Source organism: Alligator mississippiensis, chromosome 3 (assembly GCF_030867095.1).
Source record: "Alligator mississippiensis isolate rAllMis1 chromosome 3, rAllMis1, whole genome shotgun sequence".
Classification (NCBI taxonomy): Eukaryota; Metazoa; Chordata; order Crocodylia; family Alligatoridae; genus Alligator; species Alligator mississippiensis.
Window position 1 is genome coordinate 39,465,384 of NC_081826.1, and position 23,948 is coordinate 39,489,331.

At 40.3% G+C, this 23,948-nt stretch overlaps 1 protein-coding gene across 2 annotated transcripts in view; it reads right to left on the bottom strand.

The window, feature by feature from the left end:
• The window catches only part of VPS13B (vacuolar protein sorting 13 homolog B), an 877,527-nt gene that overhangs the window by 478,794 nt on the left and 374,785 nt on the right, over positions 1-23,948 (bottom strand). For both annotated transcript variants that reach the window (XM_059723846.1, XM_006263597.4), the window contains one exon: positions 2,704-2,813. In XM_059723846.1, coding sequence (XP_059579829.1) covers positions 2,704-2,813 — 110 coding nt within the window. The remainder of the gene's footprint in view (positions 1-2,703; positions 2,814-23,948) is intronic.

The following is a 23,948-nucleotide window of genomic DNA, read 5'->3' on the forward strand; positions in this document are numbered from 1 at the left end:
TGAAAAAACAATGACTCTGAATATAAGACAACCCCCCCAATAATTAGATTCTACACACAGACAATTTTAGAATTTATTATAATTTTCCTTCTATGGAATCTAATTATTGGAGGGTCATCTTAACTTGCCTCCCCACCCCTCCCAACTACTGCAGGTGATGCTTATATTAGGAAAAAAGCTTTAATGAATCACAGAAACTATTATGACAATACATGTTTGAAAGCAGTACATTCTGCATTTTTGTCCCACTAAACGCTGGAAAAAAATCTACAAAGTTGGTACACAATGTTTCTGTTTTCTCAGATAAGCCTTTAAGATAATAAACTCTACCTCTCTCCAATAAAAGAGACACGGGAATTTATCCTTGGCTACAATCTTTTACTCAGTGCAATAACAATGTTTTATTACAATCTTAAGCTATCAATCCTTGAATGTGTTTGGAATTGATATGTGACGGGAAAGTGTTCTCTTGGTAAGATTATTTTACTATAGAGATTTTTTTTAAGGGATATGCATTTCCAGTATGATAAAAGAAAAAATATATTTTCATAACATTAATGTTGATAATGACAAAAACATTCAAACTTTGATAATTAAACTTCAATCCCCTCTACAAACTGGTTAATTGGGCAATTATCTTGAGATCGTCTACATGTGCAAAGTACTTATCAAAGTCAAACCTCGAAAATGTGTACTAACTCTATAGCTGGCTGCTATCAAGCTTTAATTTGCATATGTAGCAAGTTCTCCCCTATATACACCTGTATGCCCCATCAGCTGTGTTCTCCCCTCACAGGCGTGCACCTTGCCCAGTCATGGCTGTGAGTCCTGCAACTGCTGGGGACTCTAAACCCCAGCAGCTGCAAACTCTGGGTCCTGGCAGCAGCCTGCAGTTGCCAGCACTCAGAATCCCACAGCTATGGATGCTAGGTCCCTGCAATGCACCTCCCATGTGTGTGAACACCCCAGGGAGATCTATCAGTGGCAGAGGGTATGTGGAGCACCCCCGTGGCTGGGATCCCCTCTACTGAGGGGGCCCGAACTGCAAGAGCTTGCTTCTTGGTGGTACAGGGGGAGCCACTAGCAACAAGGTGCAATGGGATCTAATGCGCAATCCCACAATTACACCTTTTATCATGCAGGGGCCGTTTCATTTAGAAAGGAGAGACACAGCCGTAAAAAAATAATAAACAGAAAAGAGAAAGGTAAATTAGGAAATCCTATTTCTCTTCTTTAGTACAAGTCGCAAGAATGTGCAGTGAAATTTAAAGAAATTTTAAAACTGATAACATGATAAAAATACATTTTGTTCCTTGCACAACGAGTAGTACCTGTGGAATTCAGTCCTAAAAATACTTATGGGAGGAAATGTTCGGTCTAAGTCACCTAGATAATAAAATTAAATAGATAATAATGTAATCAATCATCATTTTAAAAACTGCATAAAGCATGTCAATGCTCATGCTTTTAGGCACATGTTAATAAAATAGGGCCTAAAAAGAAATTTCACAAATAGACAGGTTATTTCATAAATAGAGAGGGTTTGTTTTTTGGGGTTTTTTTTACACTTTCTGAGCCTTAATATTACACTGGAGAGACCACCAACCTCAATTTTTATAAAAATTCAAAGGTTCTTCTAAAGCTGTGGTCCCCACCAAGGCATCATGTTTAACAGATTAACTATCTGCTTAACACAAAAGAAAACAAAAAGTGAGGCAAAAGTCTCATAAAAAAATTAAAACTCAGCCTGAAATCCCCCAATGTTTTCTAAAACATAGGGGAACCTGAGCCAATTTTTGTGTTTGTGAACAAACAAGCTGGACTATTTTCACAACTATACTATCTCAATGGCTACAAGAAAAAGTTGTTTTAGAGAGCAACTTCATATAACTGGCCATTTGAACTAGAGATGGATTTTAGACAAAACTTAAAACAAGCTATTCATATATTAAATTTTGGTCCTCAGCTTCAGCTTAATAAAATATAATTATGGACAGGACACAAACCACTCTTCTGTTCCTTTCCCTACCACTACCACCAAAAACCCTGCTTGATGTGTCTAAGCAACTGTGGTCTCAATGGGCACGTGTACATAAGGTGCTGAGCTACTGCACAGTAGCAGTTAAAAACAACTGTGAGGTGATGGGACTGCACAGTAACACTGGTTACTCAGCAGTCAGCCGCTCATACAGGCATACCCAATAGGACTGTAGTACTGGTTCCTGGATCAGCCTCTGAAATCTCATTGGTCAAGAAAAGTGTCATGTAAAGGGCATCCGGAAATGGTCCTTAGACATCCAGTTCCAGGACTAATAGTCACTACTAGATCCGATAGGCTTAGAACTCCCTGGGATTTTGTGGCCGAAATCAATCTCAACCGACTCATGTCCTTCCAGAGAGTTGGGAAGGTTCAGGTTATAAAAACATCTTCCTTTATAATAAATACATTCTCCATTCCTTTAATGACACATTACAAGAAAAATAAACAAGTAATGTAATAATCATTTTCAGTTTACATAATTTAAATGTTAAAGCTTGGATAAAATTTATAACTTTCAACTATTTAAAATTTTACACAGGTCAACTTCATGTATGGTAAATTATATTCAACAAACTCAAAATTTCACATCAAATTAGAAAGTATGCCGTAAGAAAGGAATACCTTAAAATTCATATTCCGAAGTTGTTTTCAAGAATTCTTACCTGTTGAATGTGTCTACTATTTCGTTTTTGAGGTTGATAGGTAAGCCACGTATATAGGACAGGATCAATATTGACAGCTAATCCTTGCACACTGGTCAAAAGTACTGCACCTATAGAATATAAAAATAAAATACAATTAGAATGAAAGATATATACAAAGGTATTTTTTTTAAAGTCATTTTGTAGTGACTACATTTAAAAAGTTCATTCCAATTCTAGAGGTATTAATCAGGTCCTAAGATATTCTCTACTTTAAGACTGGAGAGTACCACACAAACTGAAAGATTTGAAATTATAATTTTAAAGCAACCCCTTTATTTACTCCAGATTATATTTGCTACATACTTCTCTTGATCAGGTTGTATTAATTTTGCTGATGGCAAAAAATCATAATTAGGGGTGCACCGATAAAGATTTTCTTGGCCGATACTGATGGCTGATTATTAACCAGCTATATCAGCCAATGCCGATCTGATAGCCAATTTACAGGAATGCACTCGGGCAGTGTGGACAGCAGCGTCTGGCCAGTAAGTCTGTGGAGGGGGAGGGGCATGGCAGGGGAGATTGATGCCCCCGTGGGGAGGGAGGGTGTGGAGCAGGGGCAGGCACTGCCCAGCTAAGGCAGTGAATGTGACCCCAAGACCATAAGCGGGACAGAGCTGTGGGCAGCTTGTCCAAAGGGTGCAGGGCAGTGGGGGTTAGACGGAGGGTATGTGCCCCCCAGATCTGTGCATGGGGCAAGGGCAGACTGCCCACTGTGGACTTGGGGCTGGGGCAGCCTTTCGTGGTGGGGGGGAGGGGGCTGGGCTTCAAGCAGGTGGGGGTGCAGTGGCCAGCGGCAGCACTAGAAGGGGTGCGACAGTGTGGGCTACAGCCACCCCAAAATTTCCTATAGCCACCCAGTAATTACACCTCCCAGTGCCACTGCCTGCCCCCACCTGCCCTAAGTGCAGTCCCGGCCCAGCCCTCAGCCCCAAGCCTGAAGAAGGCAGCCCACCCTCATCCCACGCACAGATCCAGGGGGCACATGATCCCCATGCCTCCCCCAGGGGTGTGCACAGTGGCAGGGAGCTTCCCGCTCTCCCCACCCCTCTGTGTATCCTGGATAAGCCATGCGTGGTTCCGCCCTGCTTCCAGCCCCAGGGTCACATTCACCACCCTGGCTGGGCAGTGCCTTCCCTTGCCCCTGCCCCACTCTCTCTCTCACTGTGGGGACCTTGATCTGCATCCCCCCCACACACAGCCCTTCCCTCCCCAACACCCCTTGGCCAGATGCTGTTCTCCATGCTGCCCATCTGCATTCCTGGCTGTGTGCATCCTGCAGCTTTGCACATGCATGCAGCATTTATCGGTGACATTATTGGCTACACCAGCAAAAAAAACCCAATTGCCAATAATGTTAGTTTTCCTTTTATTGGTACATCTGTAAATCATAATACAATATTTTGCTTTAGTTTCTTTTAATTATACTTCAACAAATGCTTTTGTCAAACAGCAGGATTGAACCTGATATAGATTTTTAAGCAAAAACTATGATTCTTAACATCTTTATCTAAAGAAGCAGAAAAATCAAGTAAGACAAGAAATAGGGAGGTAATGGGAATGGAGAGTCAGGAGACTTAGAGAAGACAGACAGACAATGTTTCTGCACAGTGTCAACTTCCTCACATATAGCCAGTTTGACATGATATAAACAAGATTATTGTTAATTTAATCTGATGCCAATAGCTCCATAAACTATTTATAAGCTTTAAGTAAAGGCTTCTCCAAGTATGTTTGGCTGTAATGTTTCTTATAATCTTCCAATCCACACCACTATGCACCCACACTTAACAGCCCTCTTGAGACTCTAAGTCAATTTATCTTCCTATTGCCTCCTGATTTCTTTTTTTAGCTCTTGATTATGGATTGATTTTACTGCCAACTGCCCCTATTTAGGAGGATAACCCTTAATTAAAAAAGAAATACATTTGCCTCTCTCTACGGAAAACTGTCCCAAGTCAAATATCAGTTAAAAAAAAAAGTTAAAAGTTCTGGCCTTGTTTATATCTTCAATATTGTCAAGCATGGATCTGGGAGTTCCACCATGTAAGCATTAAATCACATGACAATTTAAAAACTTAAATGTGAGAGAAGATCCAGAAACAATGTTACAGTTCACTTCGTTTATAATAGAGATTGCAAAGGCTCATGGAAAAATAAAGAATGCCCCAAGAGGATATGCAACTGACCCACCGTTCTAGTTGCCTCCAGGAACCCCCAGTTTAGGGGCCTCTTAACTGCAGTTACATCTTTGTTGCTTCTGGCCAGAGGTAAGCCTGACAATTAATAACTGCTCCTTTGTTCCCAGCAACCATTGAAGCTTTTGTGTTTGTCTCACAGTCAGGAGTGGAAAAACAGTCACAGAAAGAACAAACCAAACGTCCCGTGAAGCCTTCTGGGAAGATTAGTGGATCATAGAAATCACGACAGCAGAACTGAGCATATCATAAAAATCCCTATTCCCCACATCACAAAAGTGAGAAACTTGGCAGCTATACAGATGGTATGGAGAAAGGAAGGCAGAAAACAAAATGGAGAGAATGCACAGAATTTCTAGGTTTTGCTCTGTACATTTTTTGCAGTGAACACAGCTGTTTTCACAAAAAATTGTGAATGTAACCCAAGGCACAAAATACCTCTCCCTAGATGCTTTTCTTTGCCAACACAAACACTAAGCAAGAACTGAGCCTTGTAGCCCCAGAACCAAAGAAAATAATATAACCCATTCTTTCCCCCCAAAATGGGACAGTAGGGTCAACTTTATTTTTAGTGAGTCAGAGGGGGATGCCTTTGAGCATTCTTCATGCCAATGCTCTGCCCAAGGCAGACCTCAATTCTCTCTCGGTCTTGGGCCAAACCTTATTTGGATAGATGTTGTCAGATACTCCACTAACCCACTAGAGAGTATAAGGCAAAACACGAGAAAGGAAAAATCAATGCATGCTACAAATGGCTCTCTTAAAAAGGTTTAGAAGAAGTCTTAGACAATGAGAAAATAGATAACAAAAGGGAAGAAAATGAATAATGATGAAAAAAGAAACATGCAAATTGCCCATCAGTTTTAAAAAGTCAATTTGTATTCAAAATTCAACAGTACAGCTTAATACAGAATTTTCCAAGGAACATGAAGGATGCTGGATGCCAAAGCCCAATGAAAACCAGTTTTACATAAAAGCAGTCCCACTATACAACCAAAGCCTTCATTTCTTGTATCTCTTTTATCCTGTACAATTCTATTTTGTTTCTGTGGTATTACAATATTTATCCTTTCAGGAGTTGAGGGCTGATTTTTGTTTGTAATCAAATTTCGCATGCATTTTTGTTTCCTAAGATATATTTTTAAACATTCTCATTGTTGGCAGTCCCAATGTTGCCAATTCTCAAGATTTTATCATGAGTCTCACAATATTTGGGGGATTCTTTTGCTTTAAACTCCCATTCCTGGAGTCACAGGATTTGATGGCTAATCTGAATTGGTTGGGGGTTTTTTTGGTTCATTGTTTTCTTCTGAAGAAACTTTCTAGCTCTAAAATGGGAAATATAACATTCCTGAAGACTGTAGAAGAGCTAACATGTTAATCTTTAGACGAAGGAAAAAGGAGGACCCAGGGAATTATAGGTCAGTTAGCCTAAATTCAGAAGTGGAGAAATTACTAAAACAGATTATAAAATAGTTAATTTGTAAAAATCTAGAGTATCAGGTGGTGATAACTAGCAGCCAACATGAATTTAAGACTGAACATGCCAAACCAGCTTGATTTCATTCTTTGACAGGGAAACCTAGTTGGTGGATGAGGGGGACATGTTAGACATAATATACCTGGATTTTAATAACGTTTTTGATACAACATTCTCATTAACAAACTGCAGAAATGAAAACTAGGTTGACCTACCATTAGGTGGATACACAATTGGTTAAATAACCACAAAGAAAGAGAAGCTACATACTGAGAAATGTCAGACTGGCAGGAAGCCTCGAGTAGGATACCATTTGCTTTAGATCCAGTGCTGTTTAACACTAAAAAACGCCTTGGATAAAGGGATACGCGAATGCAGTAATCAAATTTGCAAACTGGGAGCGGTACACCCTTTGAGGAGACAAAAATAAGGGAACTTCATAAACTGGAGAGCAAAAGATAACAGTGAAATGCAACGGATACATTTTTAGGTGCCTCACCTAGGGAAGAAAACCAAGTGCACAAATACCTCATGGAGGATAATTCTTTAGGTAGAAGCATTTCTGTAAAGGATCTGTAGCTATGGTGAATCAAAGTAAAAAAATGAGTCAGCAATGTGATGCTGCCAGAAGAAAAGCAAATGCAATTGTGGGTTGCATTACTAGAAGTGTTGCGCACAAGGATTGGACAGTGAAAGTTTCATTTTACTAAACTCTGATTAGGCTTTAGCTGGAATACTGTTTCCAGTTTGGGGCCCTGCATTTTAAGCAAGATGTAGAGGTGTCTGAAGAGGATCCAGAGATGAACAGGAATGATAATAAAGAGGCTGCAAAGTAAGTCATATGAGGAAAGGTTGAAGCAACTAGGTATGTTTAGAGTCTGGAGAAAATGAGATTAAGGGAAGGGGGCATGACAGCAGTTTTCAAATATTTGAAAGCCTGCCATAAAGAAGAGGGAGAACGACTGTTCTCCTGCATCAAAGAGGGGAGGGAGCACGGCAATGGTTTTAACCTGCAGCAAAGCTAACATACATCAAATCTCAGTAACAAAAATTCTTGTCAGAGAATCAGGATAATGGAGTAAGCTGTCTGGGGAAGTTATGAAAAATTTCCAATGATTGGAGATTCAGGATGAACCTGCCTAAGCATTTGTCTGAAATGGTTTAGGAAATCCTGCATTTGTTTGTCTAATCTAATTTGGATTAGACGACCCTCAAGATTCCTTCCAACCCAACTTTTATTAAGGCTCAAAAACCATAAGATGCAAAGGGTGTAGAAATCTTGAAATCCAGACAACTGAGGAATCTGCTAAAATAAAAAATCTACATTAACTAATTCTAGCATGAGTTAAAGCAGTGAAATGTCTGTGTTCATGGTTGGCATCATTTATTTTTATGTACTTAAATATATTCATACTACTATACTTATTTAGTTGCAATGTCATTGTACCATTTACTTGTTTTGCCTTTTATATAAGATTTTAAATTTTATCATTTAAAACATTAAAATTAGTCCACAAAAAGCAGCTGATGGGTTAGAGTGTTGTAGCCATGATGATTCAGGAAATATGTGAGAAGCAAGGATTTTTTGTGATAACTTTTACTCGACCAATCACATAGCTGAAAAAGATGTTGAACAAGCTTTGAGGCAAATGAAGCTTCCTGAGGAAGAGTACTTGATGCCTGAAAACTTGTCCAAAACCCCTCTCAAATATACAGTTAGTCCAATGAAAGAAAGCATAAAAAAAATCCTTGCTTCTCAGTTAATTATTGATAGGTGAAGAATCAAAATGCATACATCTCTGGAAGTGATACTGCCCAAGGAACTAAAGAAATTACTCTCCCAAAAAACATGGAATGATGGATGGTATGCAGTGTAAATGGAAAAGTATTTAATATAACTTAAGCAATTTTTTTTGCAAATATCAATGAATTTGACAAATATATAGCAAAGATGAAGTATTCAACAATCTAAGTTACTTTACAAAAATTGGGAGGGAAAACACTAAAAACCAATAAGGTTTGAATTCACTTTACATATAAAATGAGCAATCGATTTAAATTTCATAGAGCAGGAAGTACCATCAAATTAGGGTTAAGTGAGTAAGTCCTGAAAAGTACACTGGGCAAGAGACAGTCAAGAAATACACAACATAAATCATCAGTATAGCACAGGCTCTAAGCTGGAACACACACTGTGAGGAACTCCTGTAGATAGGATAGACTTTGTGATCTGATAGTTTAAAATGTCAGTAATAAACCTTAGAAATAAATCCTCAATTTAAGGAGAAGCCAGTGTAGAACATAAAATAAAAGGGTAACGTGTAAAATGAAAAAGATGATACATAAGCCTTCTAGTAGGATCTGGAGCAGATTGGAAAATGAGAGCAGAAGATGCTAAAAGGTTAATAAGCAATACATTACAAAAATTAACTTTTATTAAAGTTTTAGGAGCCAAAATGATGAAGAAGTCCTGCATCTTTAGGAGATACTACAGGATATCAAGAGGTCTTCATGACAATATGTCAAATGAGAAATAAGAGTCAAACAGACCTCCCAAAGAGACAAGGGGTGGCAGCCTACGGGAAAATTCTGTTTAAAAAAAACATATTTATAACACACACTTGCAAAGGAAAAATAGTGTTATTGTAACATATGCAGCTGGTAACTTGATTTACTTTTCTGTTTACTGAAAACTAGTTTAGCTCAAACTCTTGGAAGGATGAAAATGGTCAAAGTCATACTTTGCACTGAAACTTTTTTCGGTCCTGTTAAGTTGATGGTATCCTAAGTCTGAGAAAAACAGCTCTAATATTCAGATAATTAACTTCTTGTTTAGTTTGACTGCCAGGTAACTCTGGCTTGCTAAAAACCACTTTCTGTCATACCAGATAAATACATTTTACTATTTCATTTGCTACTCAGGGCATCAGCACGCAATTAGTTACTGCAAGGCAGGCAAGGACATGATCACACAATGTACTTTTTCCTGTTCAGTAACTGGGTATGTGCATGCTCTTACCTCAGCAATAAATGCAAGGCCACTTACCACACTTTCACAAAGAGGCAAATTATGCTGAATTTACTATAGGGTAAAAGCCCTAAAAGGCAATTAGCACAAATTGTAATACAAGTTCACGCCTTATTTTGCTTTAAGGTGGTTTGTCTATATGTCCCAAACACCTAAATACTATTGCTAATGGAAAACATGATTACCTGTATATACAAAGATGTTTTTTAAAAGATCGCTGTTGTAGAAAAATCAAGCATAAAAGGCTTCAAGACCACAGTTAATCAGATAGCTTTAAAGTTAGCTAGCAAGAATTAAAGGTTGACCCAATTTTCACAGGTGGCTTTCACTGACTGTTGGCAACAATATTAGGCCGTATACTTGAAAGATTCTTTAGAGGTGGGTTTTACACTTAACTAAAACTTCTTTAACGCCTATTTTGTTGTTTTTTTTCAGGACACTGCACTAAAGCTCTCTGGATTTCATTAAGAGTGTGAGGAACTTCCTCCCCACCTTGTTTATTAAATGTACAGTTCAGTGGAGAATGGTCGACATACGGTGTCACATTCAGAACCTTATTCTTAATATATTTACCTCCTATCTCTTGGTAGCTGGTATAAAAATAAGAATTTAATCTGACTGTCATTCAGTTAGTAGGAATACAGAAGAGGCCTTGAGAGCTATGTGGGCAGGCACAAGTGTGTGGGTGTGCGTGCAGGCATGAATTTAGCAAAGCTGTATTTAGCACACTCTCCGCAGATTACCTGGTGAACTGAGCAACATGGATGCAATTGCAATGAACTCTTCTGCGATCAATGAATTTTTCTGGAGCCAGCCAAATGTCAACCCATCTGACACATACCAATGTCACCCCCAACTTCAGTTCTGAGTACAGAGAAGATGGCCTAGGGATGGGTTCAGCCATTGGCCCTTTTTTCCAGAAGCAACGTGTTCAGTCCTGCCCCCTCAGGCAAGACTGAAGTCAAAGGAATATGAAATGGAAGCCTATAAGAAAAGCGTGAATTTTTGTGTGTGTACGTGTAGAGAAATAAGGTTGAAGAAGAAAGTTTCAATGGCAGATATATGAGATGAAGGGGCTGGAGCTAGGGGGAAGGAATCTTAGTGGAAGACAGCTTTTGAAGGGGGTCAAGACTCACTAGAAGAAAGGACAGAAACAACTAACAGAAATAGTGTTGGTACATAGTTGAGGTGCATTTAAGATAAATAAAGATGAGATAGCAGGGGGGAGGAGAAAGTTTTGTTCAAGGGGGGAATGGAGAAAGAAGAGATTTGGTAGGAAAGACAGTAAAAGAGGATGTTTTCTGGAGAACTGTTTGGGAGGAAACGCTGGATTTGGAACAGAAAGCAAAGTGAGGAAATTTTGAGAAGCAGACAGAGCCTGGATCATAAATAGTGCAGGAATGAACTTTTACTTCAGGGTTTATCTTGAAGAGGTACAGATCATGACTACATGGCTAAGTGAAGACCTTCAAAAAATCTAAGGAGGAATTGATCTAACTTATGTGGGTCTCTAAGTGGCCAAGGATAGATTAGTACTGAACAGAAGACATGTTTGCCCTTTGGTGGGGGGGCCATGCAGACTGCCTGCATTAGTCAAGGCCTGCAGGTTCAGTGCCCTCCTGCTTGCCTCCCAGCATGCCCTGTGAGCTCCCTGGGCTGTTGGAGACTGCAGAGCACAGGTAAGCGCCCCCACTACTCCCGATTGGCTACCGGGAATGGAAGAGCACTCTCCAACCCCCTGCCATGTCACCATGGACCCTCCCCTGTACCCAAGCCTAGGTTTCCAGAAGATCCCCAGAGCAAGTGCCTTCTATTATGAGTTGCACATGCCTCCATATCCCAGTCTGCTTGCACCCAGACTTGGCATCCTGCCATCCACACCCAAGCAGGAAGATCCAGGAGCTGCAGCATATCTTGCTTGTTGCCTTGTGTGACTCTTGCGGGAGGCTGCGGGTCATCATGCATGCCTATGTGGACATGACTTGGCAGCTGGTCGCCCTGGCACACAGCTTTGTGTCCCAGAGCTAGCAGCTAGACATCCTGCAGGAGGGCACACACCATACACTATGCTCACCAAGCATCCTAGACTGGGCCACCAATCTGCATGTGCAATAAGCACAAAGCTACCCAGGAATCCATGTATGCTGTGGTGCTCTGGCACCACCTCCAGACCACTGAGCACCAGTTCTGGGCCTCTACCACCAACAGCAAATGGTGGGAATGGATCATCCTGGATACCTCTGACAATGAACAGTAGGTGGAGAGCTTCTATATATGCTGGTCCACCTTCATGGACATCATCACCCAGATGGCCCACTACAATGCATGCCAGGATACAGCCCCGCTGTGCCCTGCAGTGTCAGGTCATACCTGCTGGGCTGCAGAGGCCCCAGGGAAGGGCAGCAGGGCAGGAGCCTGAGCCCACAGCTGGCACCCTACCATGTACACAGATCTGGGGGGCACAGGTCCCCTCTACCCCCCAGGACTGTGTGCCGTGGCAGGGAGCTGGCCCTACCTGGAGGCCCCGGGTTGAGCCACCTGTGGTCCCACCCCACTTCCTGCCAGGGCCCTTGGGCTGCACATTGCAGCCCTGGGCCTGAAGCCCCATGCACCGCCCGGCTGGGCAGCAACCCCAGCCCCAACCTTGCCCAACTCCCTCCATCCTTATGGAGGCCTTAAGTTCCACCTTTCCCGTACCTGTGGAAGCTGCTCTCCAGACTGCCTGGTGGCCATGAGCATATAAGATGCACAAGGTTCCCCCTGCCTGACCGCCCTCCTCCCACTCCCTCCCAGCCCCTTACAGACTGGAACTCTGCCAGCCTGCAGAGACCTCTTTGCAAAACCTGTGGGTTTCTTCATTAAAATGAGAAATCCATGTTTTCCTCCAGTTTTTCTGTAGGAAACGGAAAACCCGGATCCCTGCTTATGACCATAAGCCAATTGCCTAGGATGGAGAGGGATATTCAGATAGTGAATTTAGTTATCATTCAAGCTCAACCATGAGTATATGATACTGACACAGTCTGTTCAGTGGATGATCTGGGGTAAGAAGCAGTCTTGAAACTTTATGAACGGGATGAGTGGAGTTTATACTGAATATGATTATTCTCTAAAACCAAAGCAAGAACACACTGCTATCAAAACACTTCCCAAACACCCTCCTTTTAATTGTATACCACACACATAAACACACCCCTGCTTCCAGCAGAAAACATTTAACTGAAGAGTTTAATTTTTAAGTACTCCATTATTAAAAAATAATAAAATCAATTTTACTGAAAAATGTGTTGTTAAGTTACAATATATGTGTTAATTCTGAAAAGGGAGGAATGACTAATAAGAAAAAGTAAAAATGATCTATGATGAAAATTAATTTTGACAAGCTGGGTTTATTTTTTATTAACTAAGTAGCTTTAGAAAACTTTGCACCAACATGCTACATTAGTTGCACTATATATTATTTTAGCAACAACCTCATCACTTTTAGGTGAATTAGATTCTACAAATTCCAAACAGGTGCTGATACAAGTTAACGCAACATTGTGAACTGAGTATCCAATTATTTCGAAGGGGCAAGGGACTGACTCTCATTCTTCATTTACCATATATATTTTTTAAAAGAATTTTAGATCCAATATAGTACAAGACACAGCCCTACCTATTACATACAAATAAAGAATTATTTTCTATTCAGGCAATACACTGTTTGTGTAGGTTTGACTCAGAACCGATCCACTGTAAATCATTAAATGTGGAAATATCTAACTCTGCTTAATTTTAGCCTGCAAAACAACTAAGGGAAAACGAGTTCTTTGCTAACTCTGCTTACTGCCAAAATGGTTCACTTATCCACATTCCAAACTGGCTTTACCAATTAGCTATCCTAGGGCACCACAATCGTTTTCAGTTACAACCCAAGCTGAACAATGAGAGCTGAGGTAAGGGTTAGAGATTGAAGTTACACAGCAAAAAAATTAAACATGCACACTTTTTGTAGGTTTTATAACATATATGACAAGCCAATAAGATTGCTTTGTAATATATCAACTTATCTAAGGAACAAAGCGTCCTGTATTTTATCTTGAATTGTTGACCCAGACAGGAGGAGTAGGCATATTGATCTACACCAAAGCTTCAATTATTGTGAACATTTATTAACATATTGTAACTGCTGTAATGCAAAAAATAACATTTCTCCAACTACTGAAATATACATTTGCAAGTCTCACTATATAAAATCTGATTTGAGTGATTTTTTTAAAAAAGATATAATTACATATGTTAGTACTTTTTTATAATTTTTTTTTTACGTGAATTACTTTACCTCAGAGGAAAAAGCAATAACCAAGCATACTGGGTTTTGATACTCAACATTAATGATCAACTGAGAATGGAAAGACGAATACTGGTAAATTCATGTTCACATCAAAATCAAGGATAAAAAACTTGACTGGCTTGTGTGAATAGGATCAATCCCAAAGCAACTTATAAATTTCATATTTTCATGTAGCATTAGTACGTGATCAGTAAGTGTCTGGTGAAGTTTGTCTTAATCTCTCACTGTTTAAATTTTAAAGAATTTTAAAAAACAACAGTATAAATCTTTGCCTAACATTATGCAGGTTACCTAAATATAAAAATGCACAACAAGGAAGTCCATCTTTTAAAAAAGAGAATCCTGCAAAAAAAATGAATGCACATTTGTAAAGAATTATTTGTTCAAGCTGGTAATGTTTTCTACTTTTAAAACTCACAAATGTTGTCAAGAAAGTTAGTTGTTTAGGCTAATATAAAACATTTTATAAGAAAAATAAAATGTAAGATGTACATTATACAAATATAAAATGCTCCTCTACTGCAAAGTTTAAACCTTTTCCCCCTTGAAATTAAGGTATTTTGGTCACAAAGAACAGTCATTTGTACATGTCTGCTTAAGCACAAAACAAAACCCTATTTGACAAAGGAGGTCAGCGTGATTGCTGCCATTTTACAAACAGAGAAGTATAGCAACTTTGTTCAGGGTCACCTGACAGGCCATGGGCAAAGTTTGGGAAAAGAACCCAAATTTGGTGTTCTCTGTACTGTAGTTAAGTGTTTATTGTACACACTGATACAAACAAATCTGTAATTCATAAAAATGCATGGTTTCAACTTGTTTCTCAAAGGGTACAGATAGGCATTCATTTGTAGTGCTACAAATTCCTTGGAATTTTGTAGCACTACAATAACTTAGCATGACATACTTTTACAGCCATGTGTGTGCCTGGTGGTCCAAAGCACTACAAACCATAAGGAAAGCATGTATTACTGGCAATCCAGAGACAAGGGGCCAGTGCGTAGAGATCCTAGCATGCTTTACAGGGCTCCTGTCTCTTGAGGTTCCCGAGGATAGTCAAGCACATGGGAAAACAGCAACTGGCTAGCTTCCTGGCAACCATACCCACCCACTCCTCCTGCCCTCCTCCCCTTGTACTGGGAGAACAGTCACAGTGCAGCTGGTCAGTCTGCAATCTTGAAGGGTCAGTTACTCTCTCAGCCCAGAATGGATCCCTGTTGCTTATGTGGCCTGTGACTCCTAATCCTGCAGTGACAGTGGGTCATGTGCATGTCTCCTGCCAGCAGAAAGTCAAAGCCAGCCACTACTTCTTCAGGGAGCTCATTTAGCGCCTGTGTGGGCTGGTATGCAGCACCATGCAGACATGACCAAAGCCTGTGAATGTCCTCCAGCTCTGCTCCCTGTTCATGTCTGCCAACAGCTACATGGCCAGTAAGGATGATGCCATACTAGACATTATGGAGGCTGGGGTGATCTGAACCACTTACAGACAATGTGCCAGAATGTTTGTGCATATAAAACAAGCACCAACTGGTGGGAGTATGCCAGGCCCTCAGGGATTGAGCAGTGGCAGCTGAGCTTCATCTGGCAGCTGAGGCACCATCACAGAGGTATCCAGTGACCTGGCACCCACTCTAGAGTGATAGGGCATTAGCATAAGGGCACATGGAGAAACATGTTGCTGTTGCCATTTCTACCGGGAAGTTTACAACCCTGAACAGATTCTGGTTCACTGCTAACCAGTTTGGTGTCGGCAAGTCAACAGTGGGAGCAGTACAAGGAGTGTGCCTGACTGTCCAGCAGGTACTGTGCCTTGCCAACCTGCAGGAGGTCAGGAGTAGTGGGAGGGTGCTGATGACCTTGTGGAAGGCTTTGCAGGTAAAGTGTCCCAGGCCTGTGTGCTGCTACACCCCCTTATGCTCATGGCCCCTTTTGTATCACACCAGGCCCTGGGCCTTGCCCATGTGGCACCACATATAGCACGTGTGCCTCCCAGCAGAACCGTCTGTGGTGCAGGCCAACAACCTACACAACTCTGCCAATGCCTCAGCTTCAGGAGAGGTGCTGACTGCTCCCTTTGCCCCAGCAACTGCCTTTACCAATTGTAGCCACGCAAACTGCACTCAACTGAACTTTGAGTACCGAATCATGAACTCACCACTCAAATTCTTGTTGGGTGCCTTTGCTGACCTTGTAGATAATGCCAGAGATGGTGATGTCATAAGAACAGATAATTGTATTGAATAAGGAGAGGATTTGTGAAGTGGATGCATGCTGTTTTCTGGATGACGGAGCAGGAATGGATTCAAGTTAATGGATTCCACCAGCGTGATTCAGTTTGGAAGGTCAGTCAAACCATCACCAGAGTTGACTCAAACTGAACATTTGGACATTGTGGAAACAGCTTGAAATTGGATCCCATGTGGACTGAGAAAGATTTTATGTTGTTCACAAAGAAAGTGCCTTGACTTGCCTCTTCCCATCATGCATGTTTCATGAGCGAGAAGGATGTGATGAGGTTATTGTCCAGTTGGTGGGGGCTGACGCACAGGCAATGGGGGATGGGGGGGAGGACATTGTGGGTCCTGGTGTCAGGTGACACACAGCAAACTGCTATTTCAAGCTCAAGCTTTAGCGGTGCACACGGCAGGTGAGAGACTGAAAATCAAGTAGGCATAGCAACATGAATGCTTACCAGTACAGTTTGGCATGAGTCACAGAGCAGCCTCCTTGGATTTGTAGGGGAGATGGCGGGCAATGCACTCCAGGATGCTAAATGACTGGGAAACAACCTGTAGTAATTGTACAGGAGTTTCATATAGCACTACAAAAAGTGCTGCTGAGAAGTTCCTGTTTGAGAGGGATAACACTTCGTTGTGGTTTTGTCATTTTTTTTAGCATTAGAGATTGCTTGGACAGTTGTATGATCACTTTTGTAGTGCTTTATGGGAATATATGTATAAATCAAATAAACAAATAATATATAGTGCTACAAATGTAACAGCTGCCAAATAGAAATCATGGCAGCATAATTTTCAAGTGTCTATTCTAATAAAAAGTTAGTGATTCAAAGAAAGCAGGTGATTAAAGGCCATCTATAAAAGCATCCAAACGCATGCAATGCCAAAAAGACAGATTAGAGAAAAAAACCCCAGAAAAAAAAAGAAATCCATTCAATATTGGTTAAACATGAAAGGCCCATTTTTTCACTGGAGGATGCTGAGGTAACTCAACTGATGGGAAAAGTTCCACTACTGGAAAAGTGATGGAAAAGTGAAAACAGATTCAGTCCTCAAATGAGAAATAAGCAATCAGGTTGTTAGGAACAACTCCAATTATACTCAGTTGATATAGATGTTACATTTTTCAAGTTGGCTTTGAGAACATCCTTGAAACACTTTCTCTGCCCTCCTTTTGAACATACATCTCAACTGAGCTGGAAGAATAAAACTTCGGGATTCTGGAGTCAGACACCTGGATGACACGGCTATCCTAATGAAATTTATGTTGGATGATCATTGCCTCGATGCTTGCATTGCTTGCTTGCAAGAGGATTCTAGTGTTGGTGTTTCTGTCTACCCACTGGATTTGAAGGATCTACCACAGGCAGCACTGATGGTACTACTTCAAAGACTTGAGGTGTCTTCTGTACATTGCCCGTGGCTCAGATCCGTACAGTAAGGTGGGGATCGCAACTGTGCGATAAACCATGAGTTTAGTTTCAGATCTGATGTGATCTTCAAAAACTTGTTTCTTAGGCTTCTGAAGGCTGCACTTGCACATTTGAGGCAAAGCTGGATTTCTTTGTTGTTGCCATCTTTCTGCAAGAGATAGCTTCCAAGGTACAGGAAATACTCAACTTTTTCCAGAGTTTCACTGTGAATCTGAATGACTAGAACTGGAGATGGTTCTTTATGGGCTTGTTGGTGGAGGACCTTAGTTTTATGAATGTTAAGCGAGAATTCCATTTTCTTATATGCCTTATAAAGATGTCAGCAATTACCTGAAGGCTTGCTTCCAAGTAAGCACACACTACAGCATCATCATCATACTGGAGCTCAATGATTGAGGTCAGGGGTGCTCTTGGCACAATAGTGAGGGAAAAAACTAATTAAAGTAACTAGCAAAATTATATTTCCATCTATAAAGGCTGAGAGGCTGAGAGGCACACTGAAACTTCAAGCAAATGTAGTTAGAGGCCAGGGTTACAAAAAATATTCTGGCACCCTAAAATGAAGATAGCCAGCCAGTGTGATTTACAAAGCTAAGGAGTTCAGGCACTGAACTCCCACTGAATTCACTTTGGCTCTTCTGCAAGTCACATTAGGCAGCTATCTGCATTTTTAGATGCCTAAATACATTTGTAATTCTGGCTTCAAAACCTTAGGCTATATATTTAATACCTAAGATTATGCAAGAGCTGCTCTGACTACTGTTTTCATGTTACTCATGCATATTCAGTCAGTTAACTTGGTGAACTTGTGCTGCCACTGTACCACGCTATCATTAACACTTGTATTGATTTCCAGTTCCTTTGTGTTACATCCAATAGAATGTCAGGTTTGCTAAATCTTGGCAAAGTGTCAGGGGCTTCAAAAGATTTTCAACAGCTTATAAATTAGCCAAATCAGAATGGGCTTTCACAATATCAGAAAAAGGCTCATCACTTGAGAACCATAGCGCAGTTAAATAAGCAACAGATGATAACCAAAATATGATCATGATCAATCAAAAGTATGTGAATACCCACACTTACAATTCAAAGGGGTCTGCACCCCCATATGAAATTTCCAAAGGGGTTCACAAATAAAAAAAGAGGGTGAAAATCATTGCCACAGCATGATTGTTAGAAACAAAGTTCAGTGTCCTGGTGTTTCCTCTGATGCTTCTGTGTTAAATACAGGTGTCACTGTCATTCTCCCTATAATAATTAACTTGACTGGAGTACACAATTGGATCTAGGCTAAATATTGCAAGAATTATGCAATGTAAAGCTTTGAAGCCCCACATTTGGTTAACTGGTGCATAGTAAATGCATACTGGATAAACTGATAATTCCCAGTTCCAATTGAAAGAGTTTAAGTCTGGAGTTTAAGTCCAGTTCTGATACTGGAATTTCAGTGAGGACATTGTCCCAGTGCCATATTTTATCCATTTATATCACCACTGGACAGAAAAAGACTATCCTTTTTCTTCTTTCCTTCCTTCTTTCTTTCATAAAAAGCAAATACTTTTGAGAATTGCATAGCAGATGCCTTATCATTGACCATGGTTCCACAGGCCTCTAGGATCTAGAGATGCCTCAACACAATGAAATTCAAAGATCTCCCAAATGGGTCCTAGTGGCTTGTATCCAAAAAAGGGCCGTCATCTTTCAGGCTCAGATATCCAGCTAAAAAAAGCCCTTACGAACAAGTTTCAAGAGTGAGTAATGACCATTGGTCTGGCAAATCTGGAAAGCTCCAGAATGAGGAAGCAAATGTAGAGTGGTCAGAAGTAGCTCAGAATCCTAATCTGGAGAAATTAAAAGGAAGAGATCAATGACAACTACCACTGCTACAGCAGCCAAGCTACCAGAAAGGGAACAGGTTCTGAGCAGGTATAGTCTGCCTTGCAGGACATGAAGATGATGTTCTAGGGTTTTTCTTTTATTTATTTGAGAGCTTGGAGCATCAACTTAAAAAAAATATATATATATTTCCTTGGCATGCCAAGGAAAATGTCTCCATGTGCCACTAACTGGCACACATGCCAGAGGTTACCTATCCCTGGTTTAGAAGTTCTTGGCCTGGGTGAGGCATCTGCCCTCCATCCCAACTCTTGGGTATGTGCTCACCCCTGCAGCTCTCAGAACCCACCCTCTGTCCCTTGTCCCTCCTCCACCACTCTCAGAACCTGCTTGCCCCCGACACCCACACTCTTGGAACCCGCATGCCTTGAAGGATGGGAGAGAAACCAGATGACTGTGCAATACTTATGTCCTCAACACCTGAGAGAATTACACAGCCATCTGTTAGTGTGGGAGGAAAAAGATCTTTTTGTTTACAAGAGGCAGAACTTCCTTGCAGTGGAGCCATTTTTCTTTCATAAGAAAGCTCTTGAATGGCTTTATATTCACTTTTTGTAACACCTGTACATGGCCTTAGTTAATTTTCCTTATATGACAAGGAGGATTCCCAACCATTCTCTTCTGGGTCAAAAAGGACAATTGGACAGGGAACAGAAAACAAACAAACAAACCGTGCTTCAGTTCTCTGCTAATAGCATGAGGTAGCTAGTTAGAGGCTGCCAGGGAATCCAAGGACTCTAGTAATTTCCCAGACTCGGGGTGATTGGGGGGGGGGAGGGGGGGGAATTTCCACAGATTGAGGTTGTGTTGAATTACTGAAAGTTGGAATCCCAAGTGGATCATATGGTTAATTGGGGAACTCTTAAGAGGTGACAAATTTCAGAGAAACAACAGATTACTGGTGTATTAAAGAGGCCAAAACAAAATGGAAGGGATATAAACTGGCAGTTCTTTCTTTTCTTAATATTGAGGAGTTGCAAGACAATTGTCCCATGAAAACCTATCAACTTCTGATTAATCTGTACAACTTTGATCCAAGGAGTCCCTTACCAATTTTGGATGATATTCTGCTCTAGAACAAAGCACATGAAATATTCTAATTCCAGGATGTGGGGTGGGGCAAAGGAGAGGATGTGGGGCTCAGCTGGCTCATAGTGATTCAGTGTGGTATTTAGAATACCCATTAAATAAAGGCAGAGAAGTTAAGAATGGATAGTATTCTGATAATATGGCATTGAACAAAAGCAGTTAGGAAAGCGACTGTCACTGGTCTTATGAAAGGACACATCAAAACACAGACTGAGTTGATATCTAATGAATAGCAACTCATCCTAGAGACAAGATTTCCTGATGTAACAGTGCATACTGTAAAATTCATTAGTGATAATAGTGGTACTTGTGAACTTCAATTAACCATAAACTATAATATGGCAATCCAAACCTAAACACTTCTGATCACCTTTATCTCGATTTTTATATTAAAGACACTACTGTAGAATCCACGCAGTTCAAATCGAAAGAATATAGTCTTGTTTTTCTTTTGACATTAGGCCATTACTGTGCCCAAAATAAAAGTCCCCTCATAGAAATACATCATGTACAGGACAATTAAATGTACATTAGTTGCAGAATAGATTCTTACTACAAGGGGTGAAAATCCACCACTTCCTTTGGGACCAGATTGGAGGAATGTCTCGAAACACTCTCTTAAATCTATATTATCAAGTCACAGTATGAATAAAGTTTGTGAAACAATGATTCAGCCAAAACAAATGCTGGTTTGTTATGGCGTCACTTGGGTAAATGACACAGAATGTTTACTGCTTCATTAATGACATCAGTTTTTCTAGTTTAATATTACTGATAGTGAAAACAGGAGTTGACAGGAATCTGTATTGCATGACTATTTTACATTGATTATTGAGATGATATTTTTACAAAGGTTAATATTTTTTTCATCTGTCTTAAAATGAAACCACAAACACTATGGTAATTGCCTGGAAGTAGCCTACTAAGCTTCGTATTCATAAATGACAGTATGTCACCTGCTGAAGTACTATTTTGCAATGCCTTGAAGCAGTATTCCTCTGTGAAATGCAACAGATCTCTCTTCCCCTACAGCAACAGTACATCAAGGGAACTATTTTCTTTCTTTCTCCAGCAGCAAAATGTTTGTAGCATTGTGACTATGGATACCAACAGGTATTGCACTTAAAGCTGCAAACCTAAAATCATTTTAACAGTAGATGCTTCATCAACCTTCCCTAAAAGTAATTTGAACAAGATGCAGCTGTGACTCTTATGTTTCTTTTTATTCTTTATTATGATTCCCTTGAGGCAACAGGAAATGCACTGAAGATTTCAAACACTTAGATGCTCAATAAAAACATACATACATATGTACATACGTTACATACATACATATTTACCACAGCACTGAGGCATACGAAAATGTTTTTAAGGGGCAAACATATCTTAGAAAAGGCTTTGTGGTGGATAGTATTTTTCTAAGAGAAAGAAGGAAACAAATAAAGGAAAAAAGGAAAGGTAACCTCAAGAATATGATCTGTTCTAAATAGAAAACCCCAATTAAATCATCCAATGCTTTAAATTACATTAAAACCCTGTCATGCAATACTCCAGTAATTCAAGATGGCAATAAATACCAAATAAATTTGTTTGCCAAACAATGAACCATCTTCTGTGCTAGGATTATTGTTCTAACAGGGTGGTAGAATAAAAACATCTGTAGTGCATTACGGTATCACATTTGTGACACTACAGCTGAGTTAAAATTGTGCAGGCAGTTCCATCATAAAGTTTTTTGTTTTTTTTTAAGTACACTCCAACTGAAACTTGGCATATGAGGCCTCAGCTTGAGAGCAAATGTTCTTTCACAATCTTTGAAAAAAACTGATTGCTAGTTTTTGAGTTACAGGGTCTCAAAAAGTTTAATACTTTCAGACACTATAAACATAAAAGCGCCAAATTATCTAATGGAGTTCACACAGTTTCTCTTTATATTTGAATTTTGCATGTATGATCACTTACATGTGCAATTTTTTCTGTTAACTAATACTGCTACATGTAAATAATAAAATATATGTAAAATCAATTGCACTGAATTTCCCTCATGTTATGCACACAGTAATTAATGTTAAATTCAATCAATTTATGGATAACTTTAAACCAACTTCCTAAGCCTGGCTTTCAAATGTATTTTGACTCTAAGGGTGTGTCCACACGAGACACGTTAATGTGCATTAGCCTAATTTAATGCACATTACAGGCGTGTGCCCACACTTAATGCGCATTAAAAATGAAGAAATTAGGTTAATCAAGCCTAAAATTGATACCTGCAAATGCAAGTATCAAATTTAGGCACAAATACTTAAAGTGCATTAATGCACATGTAGACACAACCCGGCACTAACTTTAGTGCTAGGTCTCCCCAGCTACTAGGGGCACATGGCAAGGCTGCAGAGACTTGGCTCTAACTTCAGTGCCAAGGTTCCTGCATGTGTAAACACCTGCCCCCCCCAAAATCTCTTAATGTGCATTATCTTAATGCGCATTAAGTTTAGTTGCATTAAAATGCACGTATAGGCATGTCCTAAGTATAATTTAGATCATAGATATTTTGCAGTCCCGTTTTTATAACCTACATCCTCTATGCAAATTAAATAACTAAACTGTCCTCAATCAAGGAACTGCATGCATGTAAAGGGGGCAATGAGGTGGGGAAGGATGGAAAGTAGCAAATACGTGCCTCTAATCCACACACACCTCCTGCCCATGTAGAATGTTTCTGCTGAAGAACCAAACTGCGGACAGAATCTGACAACAGTATCAAATATCGTGCAACTCCACTCACATTTATTTTTGAAGGAAGGCTAAGACCAGGTACTAGGAATTAAAGGGAGTATGTTATTGTTTTAGGAAAGAGGTAAGAAAACCTACAGAATTATGTAGGAGGATCTCCTGCATTCACAGAATGAGTAGTACCAACTTTGATGATCCTACATAGCATAACTATTCCGGGTAATATCATCATATTGTGTTCTACACTGGTGAAGTTTCCACTGAAGAAAAGGAACACATCAGATATTTATTTGCATGCCATGACTCATAGATTCATAGATGTTAGGGTTGGAAGGGACCTCAATAGATCATCGAGTCCGACCCCCTGCATAGGCAGGAAAGAGTGCTGGGTCTAGATGACCCCAGCTAAATGCATATCCAACCTCCTCTTGAAGACCCCCAGGGTAGGGGAGAGCACCACCTCCCTTGGGAGCCCGTTCCAGACCTTGGCCACTCGAACTGTGAAGAAGTTCTTCCTAATGTCCAGTCTAAATCTGCTCTCTGCTAGCTTGTGGCCATTATTTCTTGTAACCCCCAGGGGCGCCTTGGTGAATAAAACCTTACCAATTCCCTTCTGTGCTCCCATGATGAACTTATAGGCAGCCACAAGGTCGCCTCTCAACCTTCTCTTGCGGAGGCTGAAAAGGTCCAGGTTCTCTAGTCTCTCCTCGTAGGGCTTGGCCTGCAAGCCCTTAACCATACGAGTGGCCTTTCTCTGGACCCTCTCCAGG